The sequence below is a fragment of the Ammospiza caudacuta genome, chromosome 34 (genome assembly GCF_027887145.1).
Source record: "Ammospiza caudacuta isolate bAmmCau1 chromosome 34, bAmmCau1.pri, whole genome shotgun sequence".
Classification (NCBI taxonomy): domain Eukaryota; kingdom Metazoa; phylum Chordata; class Aves; order Passeriformes; family Passerellidae; genus Ammospiza; species Ammospiza caudacuta.
The window spans coordinates 1,434,057-1,449,975 of NC_080626.1; the positions used below are offsets into that span (position 1 = coordinate 1,434,057).

The 15,919-nt window shown below is 55.1% G+C and overlaps 2 protein-coding genes across 2 annotated transcripts in view; both read right to left on the reverse strand.

Moving 5' to 3' along the window:
- LOC131570425 (serine/threonine-protein kinase PAK 3-like) overlaps window positions 1-1,841 on the reverse strand; it is a 38,479-nt gene extending 36,638 nt beyond the window's left edge. Inside the window, 2 exon segments of the mRNA XM_058822786.1 lie at window positions 1,047-1,103; window positions 1,770-1,841. Coding sequence (XP_058678769.1) covers window positions 1,047-1,103; window positions 1,770-1,841 — 129 coding nt within the window.
- Window positions 1-15,919, reverse strand: part of LOC131570330 (zinc finger protein 271-like) — a 294,337-nt gene that overhangs the window by 173,103 nt on the left and 105,315 nt on the right. The gene's annotated exons all lie outside the window — the stretch shown is intronic.

Genomic DNA, 15,919 nt, shown 5'->3' on the forward strand with positions numbered 1-15,919 from the left:
TGTACGAGTTGTACTGGTGCTCTTCCTAATATCGCCAAGTATTGAAAACTCTATTAATTCATGGTCACTCTGCCCCAAACGACCTCCAACCCTCACATCTCCCACCAGCCCATCCCTATTTGTAAATAACAGATCTAATGTAGTCCCTTCCCTGGTGGGTTCATCTACCAGCTGTAACAAAAAGTTATCTTCCATAGATTCTAAGAATTTTCTGGATTGCCTCTTTACTGCTGTATTAAATTCCCAGCAGATATCTGGTAGATTAAAATCACCAACAAGAACAAGGGTTGATGATCTAGAAACATTGCACAACTGCTTATAGAATAAATCGTCTACTTCTTCTTCTTGATCGGGTGGACGATAACAGACTCCCAATATGATGTCTGCGTTGTTGACCTTCCCCTTGATTCTTATCCATAAACATTCAACACCTTCTTCCTTTGTTTCAATTTCAATGGCATCGAAGGTTTGCTTAACATAAAGAGCTACGCCACCTCCTCTTCTTCCTTTTCTATCTCTCCTGAAGAGTCTGTATCCAACCAATGTAGTACTCCAGTTATATGAGTCATCCCACCACGTTTCCGTGATGGCAACTACATCATAGCTTTGCAGTTGTACCATGGCCTCCAGCTCTTCTTGTTTATTGCCCAAACTGTGTGCATCGGTATACATGCACCTCATCTGGGCAACTGAGTTCACCCCTATCTTACGCTTACAATTCTTGGGCCTGTTTCCAGTTAGCTCAGCTGGTTCCCCTTCCCCCTTCAAGCTTAGTTTAAAGCTCGCTCAATGAGGTCTGCCAGTTCATGAGCTAAAATCCTTTTGCCCTTAACGGAGAGGTGTACCCCATCTGATTCCAGCAAAGAAGATGCTGTAAAAGTTTCGCCATGATCATAAAATCCAAACTTATGTCGATGACATCAACCCTTAAGCCACTTGTTAATGATACGGATTCTTCTATTTCTTTCATCATTATCCTCCGCCACCAGAGGGACTGAGCACATCACTACCTGTGCTCCTGCCTTGCCAATTACCTGACCCAGTACCTTAAAGTCCTTCCTGATTGCCTTAATGCTCCTCTTCTCGATCTCATCACTGCCAGCCTGAAGTATCAGCAGTGGATAATAATCAGAGGGCTGAATCAATGTAGGAAGTCTCTCAGTAATATTTTGTACCCGGGCCCCAGGGAGGCAACAAACTTCCCTGTGGGATGGGTCTGGTCGACATATAGGGCCTTCAGTTCCTTTCAGGAGGGAATCACCTACGACGATTACCCTTCTTTTCTTCTTGGTACTAGAGGTAATAATTCGTGTTGCAGGTGAAACATAATTAGGAGGTTCGCTAGGCAGACAATTCTCTCCTAAACCATCTAGTTGTATCTCTGGATCCAATATCTCATACCTGTTTTGTAGTGGTACTTGGCTGGATGATGGAGGGGGGCAAGTCTTTTCATTTTTACCACCCCGCACAGGGACCCATTTCCACTCCTCTTCGTCCACCAAATGCCCTTCTGTCATCTGAGAATGGGAGGCATATAAGTCCTCAGTCTCTTGATTAGTAACCTCCCTTAAAGATGATAGTGCTGAACTCCACCAGTCTATCTCCCTTTCACTTTCCCTTATACTCCTTAATCTTTCAACTTCTTCCCTAAGCTCAGCCACCATTAGAAGGAGGTCATTCACTTGTTCACAACGTAAGCAGTTCTCCTCCACAGCACTCCCTGATGCCACCAATAAACTCAAACATTCTGGGCAGGGGTGGGTCTGTACGCTCACGTCCTTTTTGGAGGGCCCAACTTGATCACTTATACCAGCCACAGCTTTTGATCTTGTAGAAACCATTGTTAACAAACACCTCAGAAACAACCAGACGGCAGGGGATTCAAAATCCAGAGGTTCAGGAATCCGGGGATTCAGGAAATCCGAGAGTTTAGGAATCCAAGGATTCCAAAATCCGAGGTTACAGGAGTCCAGGGATTTAAGAATGCAGAGATTTGGAATTCAAGGATTTAGAAATCCGGGGTTTCAGAGTTCCAGGAGTTCTCCAGCAGCAAGTCGGCACCGCAGAGCTGCTAAGGTAGTAACAGAGACTCTTCGAGGGATGCAGAATGCAGGGAAGGGAGCAAAGCGCAGCTCAACAGTACAGCTCCACAACACAATTCCGCAGCAGAGCTCCAAAGCTCACCTCCACAGCACAGCTCCGCGGCACAGCTGCACAGCCTAGCTCCGCGGCACGGCTCCACAGCACAGCTCCACGGCACAGCTCCACGGCCCAACTTCAAGGCCCGGCTCCGCGGCACAGTTCTGCAGCACAACTCCGCGGCCCAGCTCCGAGGTCCGGCTCCGCGGCACGGCTCCGCGGCACAGCTCCGCAGCACAACTCCGCGGCCCAGCTCGAAGGCCCGGCTCCGCGGCACAGTTCCGCGGCACAGCTCCACGGCCCAGCTACGAGGCCCGGCTCCGTGGCACAGCTCCACGGCCCAGCTACGAGGCCTGGCTCCGCGACACAGCTCCGCAGCCCAGCTCCGCGGCCTAGCTATGAGACCCTGTTCCGCACCACAGCTCAGTGCATGGACACGGTCTTGTCCACCATAAAAAAAAAAAATAAAAAAAAAAAAATAAAAAAAAATCTCAATATATAGCAGAGAAGATGATTGATAGCCTTGCTTTAACTGGGGCTAAATCCACTGCTAATTATTCCAACATCTTTGAATGCAAGGTTTAATACACTTTGTGTCTTCATTAGGAACCTCAAAAGGGCATGTTCAGCGATTGGGAATGTCAAAGGCCCTTTAAAGAGCATTTGAAAAATATAGATCTCCAGCAATAGGGCATTTAGTTTAGCAGTTCTTTTGATCTCTTTTTCAAATAAAGGAATTACCATAAATTAGGACTACTTTAGAAAAAGCAGATGTTCTCTCTGAGATTTAGCAGGACCGGACAGCTGTTCCTCACATTCAGTAGTCACTGATGTCTTTAATTGCATTTAAATTCAAATGAATTCCCATTTTAAAATGGGTACCATAACCCTTTCCTGCTTAGCAGAATTGGTTTTGGGTACTTGCAGGAGCTCTTTCAATGTTGATGTCTGCTGGTGGATTAACAGCATAGAGAAAATCAAGTCTCTTCCGCCACAGAATACTAAATTGCTGCTAAATAACATTTTGTCCGATCAGAAAATAAGAATGGTCTCCAGAGCATTTCAGGTTTTCATCTCTTAGCCAAATCTGCCTGTTGCAAGGAGCCTGTTGCTAGTAAACATTTGTCCGTGTTTGATACAGTTCAGTTCAGAAAATGGGCAGAGAGATTTCAGAGACAGTATGAGAAAACACTCGTGTTTTGGTTACATTTCAGTCCCCTGTGTAGCATTTTTCTTTCTCTATGCCCCTATTTCAGTGGACATATAAGAAAAAGTGCCATTAACATTGGGAGGGGAAGTGGCATTAAAATGTGGAGATGCCCAAATGTCAAGGCAATGGGATCTGGGTAATTCTCTCAGACACCCTGAGGTTTGAAACAGCTCTTTGTTGGAAGCCCCAAAAGCATTCTGCCAAAGACCCCAGCTGGTCACTGATGTTTCTCATCCAGCTGTCAGGCAGCAGCCATCTCTGGTGGGCTGGAGTTTTGAGGTGTGTTCTAATCCTGCCTTTTGCTGTGTGCCACTGAGCAAAGGGAAGAGCCAGATTAGGCATCTGGCACTTGACATCAAAGTTACAAAAATGGAATCATCCCTTTTATTAGAAATCTCTCCATTTCCTCTCTATGGTACATTTCCAAATCTTCAGTGCGGGTTTAGACAACTTCTTAATGGAAATCAAAGGCAATTGGACATTTCATTCATTGTTCATGCAGAGATTGTGAAATAATTTAGTAAAGGTAGGAAGTCTGCCACAGGGACAAGGGCTCTGGTTGGAGCAATTAGTGCTGAGGGGTGGGTGGTTCTGTTTCCAGGATGATCAGCTGCTTTGCCCGTTTCTGGACCAAGGGGCTCTGGGTGCTGTTTTGCTGCTCTTGGCCAGAGAGGCTGGCAAGAAGCAGAAGCAGAGGTAGATCCTTGTTTGCAGTGAGGCTGGTGGGTAAGGAGCTGTGTCTCTGTCCCGGCAGTGCTTGTGCAGGGGGTTCATGCCAGGAGCCCTGAAGTCGCCCAGCGCGACGCCCTGCCCGTGCTCTGGCCCTGCCTGGGGAACAAGGCGCTGCCTGTGCGGAGTGCCAACGTCCGCACCGTGGCCACCAAGCTGGCCTCTGCCCTCTGCAAGGTGATGGGCACCCAGCTGAAGGAATGTGCTGCCAGCAAGCCTCCACACGTGCGGGAAAACCTCTCCAAAATGTTGGGCTGGTGAAGGCGAGATGTTCTCCAGAAGGCTGAGGAAGCGCTGAGTTGGACACCTCTGGATTTGCCTTTTGAGCTGTGCCAAAAATGACAGAATCCTAAGGAAGGGTGTGCATCTGCCCCCACTCTCTCCATTGCCCTTCCTAGTCATGGCATGGGGGACCTGAAGCAGCTCCAGACGGAGGACAAGATGAAGGGCAGTCATGGCTCAGCCTCACACAGAGGTGAGGGGGGAGCTGGGCCAATCTCTGCTGGGAGGAAGGGTCTTGTGGCAGCCCAGAGAGGCTGTGCACATTGCCAGGGAACAGCTGTGCCCTGCACGTGCCCCTGCAATGAGCTGTGCTGCTGCCAGTGCCCCTGGAGCTGTAGGGCTGCTGAGCTGTGGGGCAGGCAGAGGAGCAGGAGGGTGCATGTGCAGCTGAGCCGTTCCTGGAGAGCACAGGGCTCTGGGCTCCCTGCTGTCCCAGGGCAGCCCAGAGGCCAGGCTGTGCCTGTGCCAGCTCTGGGCAAGTGGCTCAGGGTTTGCCCTGGCCTGCCTCAGTGTCTGCCAGCAGGAGCATGTTTCCCTGTGCAGCTGTTTGGACATTTCCAGGAAATGTGTCCCATGAAATACAGAGCTTCAGATGCTTTATGTTTGCATGGTGTCCTCTGTTAAACTTTGCCTCTCTGTTAAACTTTGTGTCTCCATTTTGCAGATCTGGCTGGTTACAGTCCTACCGAGAAGTTTTCTCCAGACACTTCCGATGTTCCCTCACCCACAAAGTCCTCGCCTCCCGTCCAGAAGAGCTCTCTGTCCTCCAAGCTCAGGAAGAAGCTGCCGCCTGTGTGAAGAGTGTTTGTAGAATAGGATTGATGCGTTAGGCTTGATAGTTACAGCTGTACATATGTTCTGATCTTTAGATGTAGTTTTGAATTATTGTGTTTTGATTGTATCTTTAAAATTTGGTGACATATTTTTAATTGGATATATTTTATTTTGACGATGAAAAAAAAGTAAATTAAAAACATAAAATTTAAATAAACCAAGAGGAGGATGTGAGACCAGGACCTGCTAGCCTAGAGATTATGGGAGTGCAGCTCATTCAGTGTGCCAGTGTCCCACCACATCCTTTCCTCATTGGGCCTCTCCTCTTCCTCTTTGGCCATGTTTTCTTTGTGTCATTTGTGCTGCTCTTTGTTACTTGGCATTACAACAGAGTCACCTGTTGACCTGTGTGGGGGACAATGGACCCAAAAGATCCTGTCTAGTCAAAGGTTTTCTACCTAGGTGTGTTCTGTGCTCACCAAAGGCCTGAGCAAAGAAACCAAGAGAAGTGTGCCCAAATCCCAAAGCTTTGCTCCTTTGCAATCTCCCACAGATCTGGCTCACAGGTGTCTTCAGTCACAATTCCATAGGTAAGACGAGGTCATGGATTTCACTGGGAAATGATGCACTGCTTTGGCAAAGTCACCTGTATGTATATTTACCCGGGACAGCACTCCAGCTGTGTTGTTTTCACCTTGTTTGCCGAAGGATGAGTGCACTGGGAGTGACAAGGGCTCCTCCAATCTGCACTGCAGCCTGGGTGCCATTCAGCCCAGAGCTAGGGGATCATTTGTTCCAAAGGACCACTGCTTGCCAGTGGAATGAATTCCTGCACAGCTGGAAGAAGCAATTCTGGATTCAGCTCCAGCTGTTGGTGGGCTGCATGATCATTGACAATGATGCCCTTCCAGAAATTATTCTGCAGTTTCCTTTCATAGTCATTTGAAGCTTTTAAACTTCACATTTCAATTTGCCTTGCCTTAGGGAAAAACACTTCTGGGCCCAGTGCAAACTGTCACCTTTTGGCAGCCAAGTCCTCATGGTTGCCAGCTTCTGATGTTACAGAATGTCACCTGGCTGAATGAGTTTGCTTAGCTCTGGGTCTAGTCCTGGCCTAGTGAAACAGTTGGTAGCTCTATACCTTCCTTTCTCTTCCTCCCTCTTTTTCCTTATTTTTCACTTTTCCCCCAGTTCCTCCTCAATGCATTTTGCTGTGGTTATTCAATAAAGGTACATTTGTTTTGGTTATAGCAGCAACTCCCTGTACCGTATTGGTGTTTTTTGCACTCTGAGATCAACCCACAAACTACCACAAAACCCGTTCATAAGGATGGATCGTGACATTTGTATACATACTATAAAAACCTTCTATCAAGCCTTAAAAATTCTCTACAAATTCATTTCCAACATTACTGGGCCTGGCACCGCCCAGATCTGGTGTTTGCTGCCACCACCAGTGCCCAGATCTGGAAATTCCCTTGTTCTGGCAGAGCCAAGTCCAGCAATTTTCTGGTAAAGAAAGCCAAAATCTGGCAATTGCTGCTGCCAGCACCGGCAATGCCAAGATCTGGTGTTTGCTGCCACTGCCCGTACCCCAGTCTGGACATTTCTTATTCCAACACAGCCCAAGTGCAGCAATTCTTGAGAAAAAGAAGACAAAAGGCAGCAATTTCCTGGTGCCAAGACTGTCACCACCCAGACCTGGTGTTTGATGGCACCGCCCATGCCCAGATCTGGATATTTCCCTGTGCCAGCACAGCCCAAGTGCAGCAATTTGCTGGCACAGAAAGCCAAAACCCGGCAAATTTCTGCTACTGGGTCTGGCACCGACGACATCTTGTGTTTGCTGCCCCAGTACCCAGATTTGGAAAATACCTGGTGCCAGCACAGCCCAAGTCCAGTGATTTGCTGGCACAGAAAGCCATAATTTTGAAATTTGCACGTTCTGGCTCCAGCACCATCAAGCTCTGGTGTTTGCTGGGACTGCCAGTGCCCAGATTTGGAAATTTCCCGATGCCTTCACAGCCCAGGTCTAGCAATTGGTTTTAGCTAGCTTAGGCAGAGAAGTTCTTTTGGACTGTGACTTTCCTTTCTCTTGGAATTGTTTAAACCTGCTCTGGACTGAAAACCCAGACAAACACCGGCAGCAGCTCACACCTGTGGCCCACCGAGCTCTGGGACGCTGCATTCCAGCACCAGAGGGACTCAGGAGAGACCGAGTGAGCCAACTACAACCCACAAAAAGGACTTTCCGAATTTGCTATCTCTTCAGCATTGTCAGAGGTTGGATTTAATATTATTCATTTTTCATGCTTGTGATTACTTTACTTGTGAAATAAACTGGGGATTTTTCACTTTTCTCAAGGGAAGTCTTTTCCTGAACTAGTAGGGGGAGAGGCCGCTTGAACTTGCTTTCTAGACGGACCCCTTTTGGAGATTTCCTCCCAAAATTTGCCCTAAACCAGCACAAACAGTCACAATGAAAATTTCACCAGTGGCATAATTTCCTGGTGGAAAGTCTTGTGACCGAAGCTCGACCTTGCTCTCCATGAGAGATTCTTGGGAAGAGCAGACAGGAGAAGATTCCTGGAAAACTGAAACAGCTTTCCAGCAGGGAAATGAAAATGAAACAAACAATCCAAGATGTTTTCCTCTATTAATTTCTATGCTCCCCTTTTCCATGTTGCACTACTTCTCCACCCCAGTAATTCCAGATGCACTGCACCTCTAAGATCTGTGACTTAGTGATTTTTAGATGGTTTAAAATACCATGAGCCACACACAGTTTTCCTTCCCCTGTTTTTACAGGAAAGCAACACTGGGGGGGTAATGCAGTCCTGGGGTCAGGTAGGAATCCTACCCCAAGGGAAGGTGGCCCGGCAGCGTTTGACCCTCAGCAAGGACAATGCCCAGCAGCAAGGGAGGGGATCGCTGTGCCAGTGTGCAGGAGTCAGGGCTCTGCATCCGGGCTCAAGGCTGCAAAGTTCCCGTGTTTGGGCAGACGGAGGGGCTGTCCCCGGGGCGCGCGGGGCTCGAACGTGGGGCTCGTGGGGCGAGCGGGGAACGGACACGGGGACGAACGGCCCCGGTGCCTCAGTTGCAGCAGCGGCAGCGGCGGCGGCAGCAGCGGCAGCAGCAGCAGCAGCGGAAGAAGCAGCAAAAACAGATTCGTTTTCTCTCTTTCTTTCTCTTATTCTCTTTCTTTCTCTCTCGCTCCCTTTCCTGCTGTCGGGCACCCTTCTCTCGGGGTCCCTTGCCCGACGTCCCTCTCCTCTCCCCGCCTCCCTCTCCCCCGCCGGGCCGGGCCATGCCCCCGGCCCGCCCCCGGCCCCGGGCGGGGCTGCCCCGTGCCCGGCCCCGGCCTTCCCGCCGCGGTCTCGCCTCCGCCCGGCTCTGGCCGTGCTGGCGGTGGCGCTGCCGGGCGGGCATCGGTGCCGGGGGCCGGGGCGGCACCGCCGCCCTTCGGCTCCGCCTGGCCCGAGCCCGGCCCCGGCCGCGAGGCAGGCTCCAGTCCCGACCACGGCCCCGGCCCCGGCCCCGGCCCCGGCTCCTCCCGGGGCCCGCGGAGGACACAGGCGGCGCGGCCGCTCCCGCCGCCTCCGCTGCGGCTTCCCCGGGCCGAGCTCCGCCGCTCGGCAGCGCGGCCGCCGGCCCCGAGCCTCCCGTGCCGCGTTCCGAAGATGGAACGCCTGGCCATGGCCGGCCCGGGGCGGGTGAGGGGCGCTCGGGGGCCGTTGCTGGCCCCGCGCCGAGCGCTGACCGCCGCGTCCCGCCCGCAGGTGAGGCGCAGGAGGCCCTGCAGGAGCGGCACCGGCTGGGCTCGCTGCTGGGGCGCGCTCCTGGCACAGCCATGGAGCAGAGAGCCCCGAGAGCGCCCAAGCTGGCCTGGGTGGAGAAGGAGGAGGAAGAAGGCCCTGGAGCTACCCCAGCGCAGGAGATTGAAGAGGTGGTGCCGTTCATTCCACCGCAGGAGGGTGAGTGGCAGAGCTGGGCTGAAGGGCTGGAGCCTGCAGCCAACTTGGCCCCATTCCATCCCATCCCATCCCATCCCATCCCATCCCATCCCATCCCATCCCATCCCATCCCATCCAACCCCATCCCACCCCATCCCATCCCATCCCACCCCATCCCATCCCATCCCATCCCACCCCATCCCACCCCATACCATCCCATCCCCTGGGGAAATGCCCACGGACAGGACAGAAAAGGGGCCGGGCAGACACCCCGCAGTGGCCATGCTCCATCACCCTGGAGCATCCCGGGGCATTCCCTGCCTGGGCAGCGCAGGGCTGGGCTGTGTTCTCCGGCCTCTCCCGCAGCCCCTCAGCTCTGGCTGCGCTCGCTCTTTGCCAGGTGCAGCCCTGGAGCGCACACAGGAGCAGGAACGCACCCGTGGCCTATTCCGCAGCACAGCGCAGGTACCTGCAGCCGTCCCCATCTGGACTGGGCCTGCTGTCCCTGCGCAGCCCAGCACCATGTGTGCAGCACTCCATGCAACATCCCTGGCTTCTTGCCCTTCTGCTACAGCTGGTTGGCAAATTCATGAAGAGGATTCGGGAGGAAGAGACCAGCATCATGGGCACTGTGCTCAGAGCATACCCTCCTATCTTCAAAACCAACACCAGTGCTGCCCTGCTGAATATGCTTGTGGAGGAGGGTTCTTCCAGTGCAAAGCAAGTAAGCAGCCTGTGGCCTGACTTCCCAGCAATTGCTTGGCCTCCCAAGCCACGCCTGCTGCTTACTGTAAGCCTTGAGGCCATGGCAGTGTGGTGGCAAGGGAAGTACTTTTCTGGGGCAGCAGGGCACATGACTCCCTCTGGCAGCTTTCCAAGTCTCCCCTGCCTTCTCCAGGTGCCCGCCATGGTGAGGTACATCCACCAGTGGCTTGTGGCCAATGATTCTGCCGAGCACAGGCTGGACAAGGCCCTGCTGAATCTCACCAGAGAACACCCGGATGACGCAGTGGTGACGCTCCTGCGTGTGGCCCCGTCCTGTGACAGGTATGGGGCCCACCTGCCCAGAGGGCTCAGGCCTCCCCAGCCCATCACTCTGTACCGCCTGGCCCAGGTGTGTGACCAACAGAGAGTTCCAGGGCCCTCTGGCTGCTGCTTTTCCCAGCCCTGGCACGTCAGCCCCCAAGCCTGCTGCCATGCTCCCTTGCTGCCCCTCAGGGCTCTGTCCCCACAGGGCTGGGCTGCCTGGCTGCTGCTGGCAAGGGCCAGTGGGCAGAGGCAGCACCGGTGGTCAGCCCGGGCCCCTAGGGATGCCCAGGCCACGGTGCCATGTCTGAGACCCGCCCTGAGACAGAGCTCTAACCCTGCAGAGCTGCCATCACCATGTGGAAGACCATCATGTGCTCGCCCAGGACTGCAGAGCCAGTGCAGCTGATACTCCTGGATGTGCTGGGGAGCTGGCCAGAGTGCAGCACGTGCACCTCCGATGGGGACAAAACGGGTGTCTTTGCCCTGGCTGTGAGTTTCTGTAACTGGCCTTTGCTGGCCCCAAGGCTGCCTCTCCAGCAGCTCTCCGTCCTCCTTCCCCCACTGCATCTCCCTGCCTCAGGCGCTGGGTTGAAACCTAGCCCAGGGGCAGCTTCAGGCCCACCAGGCCCCGTGCTTCCCCTGCCAAGGTCTCTCCGGGCCTCTCCCTCCCCTGCTCGGGCCCTGCCACACAGACACCTGGGCACTGAGCGCTGTCTCGGGGGGCTTTGTCCCTTGCAGGCAACCGTGGTGATGTGGAAGATCCTTCAGGAGCCCCGTGTCCCACGTGTAGTGACACTGTATTTCCCCCACCTGTTTGTGCATCTGCTCTTCCAAGTGTTCTTCAGCACAGAAGAGATGCCAGAGGAGGTGGATACCTTCTGGAAGAAATGCCAGGAAGAGCATGTCCTTGCCACCAGCCCCAACAGGTGCTCCATGCCACTCCTCCTGTCCCTGCCACATGGCCTGCAAAGGAGCCAGTGCTGCCAGTGTGACCTGGGCTTTGCTCTCTGCCCACAGGTTTGCAGTGCAGACCCTGCAGTCCCTGCTCTGCCTTCTCCAGTGTGAGCAGGTGGTGGTGTCAATGGAAGGCAAGCGTGGCTGGGACACTCTGCTCTGCGTTGATACCCACCACTCTGCCGTGGCTCTGCTGGCCGGGTGAGACCCCCCCTTCTCCCCATTGCTCCTGGCATTTGTGCCCCGTGCATGGGCTGTCCCACACAGTCCCCGTGGCTGGGGCCAAAGGGACGAGGGACAGCCAAGCAGACTGGAAAAGGCTGGGAAAGGAGGCTGCCTAGGAGCAGCCACATCTCAAAGGGCCCAGGTCCCCTGGCAGGGTGGTGGGGAAAGACAAGAACCGTGTGAGTCAGTGCTGGGAAAGGCTTCCCCCCTCTGCCCCCCGTCTCAGGATCTTAATGCCATTTTCTGCCTTGCAGGGAGATGTGCCATGCATCCAGGCCCTTGTGTAAAAGGATCTTATGCTGCCTCCTTGACATGCTCAGTGAAGAGATGCCATACTGGGATTTCCCTGCCCTGGCATTCCTTGCTGAGGTGAGCCTGAAGGCCAGCATGACCTGGCTGAGCTGCCTCCCAGCTCTCTGCCCTCTCGTCGCCACAGACGCCTGGGACGGTGCCCATGCCCTGTGCTGCTGCATGGGCCCAGCCCTGTGCGGCTCCGGGCTCCTGCCGGCCGGCTCCCCCGTCACTGCCCTGGGCCTTTCAGGTCCTCGAGTGCCTGGACTTGAGGGACTGCAGGGACAGCATCATGGATGTCTTGTCATGGCAGCTGCGGAGGGAGCGTGCAGACATTGGCAGGCAGCTGCTCAGGGTCCTCCTCCCGTGCAGGGACCATTCCCCGCTGGTGAGAAGGGGGCAGTAGCTGAAGCCGTGCAGGCAGCGTGGGGCTGGGCAACGCAGTCGCTTGGCCCTGCCTGGGCTTTGGGCGCTGGGGCAGCTGCCCCCAGCTCTCCTGCCTCCCGCTTCAGCTGCCCCAGTGCTTCAGGACAGGCCTTTGGCCTCTGGGCCCTGCGGCAGCAGGGTGGCCTTTCACAAACTTGCCTTCCACGCAGGCCGAAAGAATGCGGGGCCTGACTGAAGGGCTCGTGGAGCTCCCGCAGGTCAGGGTGACCACCATGCTGCTGGACTATCTGTTCCTGGATAATGGTGCCCCAATACCCAGCCCCATGGCCCTGGAGCTGGCTAAGGTGTTCCTGCCACTCTTTGACAACGTAAGGCTCTGTAAGGCCCCCAGCCACGGCCACTGGCTGCTGCCCGGACACTTGGTGCCCTGTGCAGATGCAGGCCTGTGCCAATGTGGGCCAGAATCAGCTGCTGCTGAGCTCTTGCTGCCTTCCTGTTCTACAGGGTGACAGCCAGGTGCAGCAGCTCTCCATGACTGTCTTTCAAAACTTGATGTCTGCTGTAGAAGAAGAAGGAAAAACGCTCCTGATGACACAAGTGTGTGAGAGCCTGCTGCCACTGCTCTTCCATTGCCATAATGAGAATCTGCGTGTGGCAGAGGTGAGGACTCGTGGGCTGCCGCTGTCCCCCTGGCAGGGGGCTTGCCTGCCTCCTGCCCTGCGCCTGCTGGACTGCAGCCTCCTCCAGGCTGCAGCTCCTGTGCCTTGGGCTCTGGGGCCATGTCTGCATCTCTGCTGCTCTCCAGACTTCTCGGGAAACGCTGCTTGGTGCGGTCAAGTTCCTGAAAAGGAAAGCTCTTGAAAAAACTGTGAAGAAAGAGAAACTCTCAAAGTTCACTAAGCTCCTGGTAAGGATGGCCTGCAAGCCCCAGCCTCACCATGGAGAAGGCCCCTGAAGGCGGTGCTCAGTGTGCAGGGCTGGCAGCTGTGCCCCGGCCCGGTGCTGCACGCAGAGGCCGCGCGGGCTCTTCTCCAGGCTCCCGTGGGCCCGAGCCTGTTGCCCACGGAGCACCGGCCCGGCGGGGCTGCGGGGCGGCACCGCGGCTCCCCGGGCAGCAGCCGGCCCTCTGCCCCCTCCTCTCGGGAGCCCTTGGCCAGCGGCTGCTGGCCGCGCCTCAGGGCTGTGCGGGCAGGGGAGGCCGGGGCTGGGCGCAGGCAGCGCCGGGCCCCCAGGGGCTGAGCCCGCGCCAACCCTTCCCTCCTGTCGCTCTCTGCAGCTGGCAGAGGACAGGATCCGAGCGGCCGAGCACCTGCGCCGGGCCATGCCCTACCTGGAGAGCCCACAGGAGTCCCTGCGAGAGGCGGCCATCAGGTTCATGAGTGAGTCCCGAGCCCGGGCTGCCCCCTCCCCTCCCCGGCCCACCGCAGCTCGGCCCCAGCCCCGCCTGCTGCCCCGGCAGCGCCAGCCGTGCCCTGGGGCGCCGTGGAGCCCCGCCTGGCCTGGGCATTGCTGCTGCCGCCCTCTGGCAGCCGTGCCCTGGGCCGGCAGCGTGCGGCAAGGGCCGGGCCGAGCCCTGCCGGGCCAGCAGCCCGTGTGGCCGCAGCGCCGGCAGCGCTGCTGGCAGGGAGCTGTGCCGCTGGGGCCGTGACAGGCTCTGTGTTCACAGACATGGCCGGCCGGCGCCTGAGGGGGCAGCAGCAAGAGCTGCAGCTGATCTGCACTGGTGAGTGAGGGCAGCGGGCTGACAGCGGGGGCTGCCGGGGCAGCTGCAAGCCCTGCCCCGGCTGCAGAGGGCTCTGCTCCTTGTGCGGACATGGGGTGGCGTGGGCAGAGCACACAGAGATTTCAGGGCCACCTTGGGGATTCGTGGCCAGCAGCTTCGGGCCGGTGCCCTTGGTCCCTGCTCCCTCCTGGCCATGGCCAGAGCCGGCTGGGATGGCCCTGGCAGGGGTCTCTCCTCGGCTCCCCGCAGATCTGGGATCTGACCGTGGCTCTGTCCCTCTCTCTTGCAGCCCTTGAACCCCTGACAGAGGACACGAGCAGTGCCGTGTCACAGCTGGCACTTGAAACACTGCATGTCCTCCGGGCAATACAGCGTGGGCAATATTCCACCATCTGGAGGCTGCACGATCAGCTGTGCAGGGCATGGCGGACTCGGCCTCGCCTGCCGGGGCTCGGCTGCTGCACTGCCAGATGACTGACGAGGAGAGCTGATCTGGGAGGCTGTCTTTGCTGGGGCAACCTGAGCCAGGAGCAATTTTCCTTTTCTTGAAGATTTTTCTTTTCTTCTTTTCCCTTTTTTATCTAGATTGTAAATAAATAATATAGAGTATATATCACAATATACATTTGTATATATTATAGATTATTGTAAATAACTCAATTCTAGAATGTGTTATGATACACAGACTGCCAGGAGCTTTTCTTTGCTGCCCAGGGTCTGCAGGGCAAGAGGCAGGAAAGGGTGAAAAGGGAGCTTGTGCTCAGCAGCAAAGCAGGCTGAGGGGTGGTGAGGCCCTGAAGGGGGCAAAGGGTGCTTGCGCTCAGCCAGCTGCCCAGGCGTGCAGTGGGCAAAGGGAAAATGGCCAGAAGGCCCTTGGCCTGTGATGGTTCTGCTGAAGCCTTTGTGCTGCCCACAGAGCGGCTGGGCAGGGGCCGGAGCTGCGGGCATCCCAGCCAGAGCGGTGCCTGGAGATGGCCACAAGCCCTGTGCCAGGCAGGAAGCGCCATCCGTGTCCTCCTGCCCGGGTGCTGCTGGCTGCCTTGCTGAGGGCTCCCAGGTGCCTCTGGATGGGGCTGCTCTGGAGCTGCTGTGGGGCTGCAGCGCTGCTGCCGGGCAGCTTGGCCGGGCTGGGGCAGAGCCTGAGGGGCTGGGGCGCTGGCAAGCCCTGAGCAATGGGCTGTCAGAGGCCACAAGCAGCCCCCCGGCAGCCGCCTTGTTCCTACCAGAGCTGACTTGCCAGAGGGATCGTGGGCACTCTGGAACTAACAGCATCAGTGTTGTTGGAAACCCAAATGCAGGGAAATCTCAGACCTTTGCTCTTGTCAGCAAAGCTTAGAATTAAACACAGGATTTGATCGGAGACCTTGGAAAGGCCTTCCAAACTTAGGTGCTAGAAGCGAGAATGAAGATTTCTAGTTTATTATAGCAGAGACACGGGGAGGAAGGTTGAAGTGGAGGAAAGTTTAGAGTTTTAGGGCTGAAGATCTAGAAAAAATACAAGTAGTTACAATGGTAAACGAGAAGCTTAGGATGCAGTGCTGTAGGTTTGTGTGTCATAACATGATTGGCTAAGGAAGCTTACACTGTAGCATGAGCCCCTAAGATGAAATATTGAAGGACTGGCTGCAAAACATAAATATCCTTGTTGGCAGTGTCTTCTTGGCCAAGAAATCCTTCAAAGCTCTTGTAACTACAAGTCTTGCGGCCTTGTGAGCCATGCAGTGCAGATGTGAGACAAACTCACCCTTCCTGTCTATGTAGAAGAGAAGAAAAAGCAATGGCATCATCTAAAAAACTCAGAGGTGTGCTCTCTAGCTTGTTCCAAATTCCCTCAAATCCCCCAAAGTGGGATTTAGCTACAAAGAGATGACAAGGACTACTCTTAGTGCTGGCTCTTTGACTCCAGAGCAGCTGCTTTAGAATCTTTCCCACAAGCCTGTGTAGTCATGTGCCAGAAATGGATCATTTGAAGAAACTTTCCCAACTGACTTGCATGGAGGTTTGTCTGAAGGGTATTTGAGGAGAAAGGCTCCCAGCAGAGGTCTGGGCTTTGGCCTAGCTGTGTCCCCTGCTGACTGTGAAGTGTGCCATCAGCTGCCATCAGGCTTTCTGGGCTAAAAATATCATCAAGTCACTTGGACTTGCTCTTTTAGGCCTCGAAGAGCTGGACCAAATTTTGGGGCACATTTGGAGACCTCGTCTATGGGTGGATGTTCCACCTAG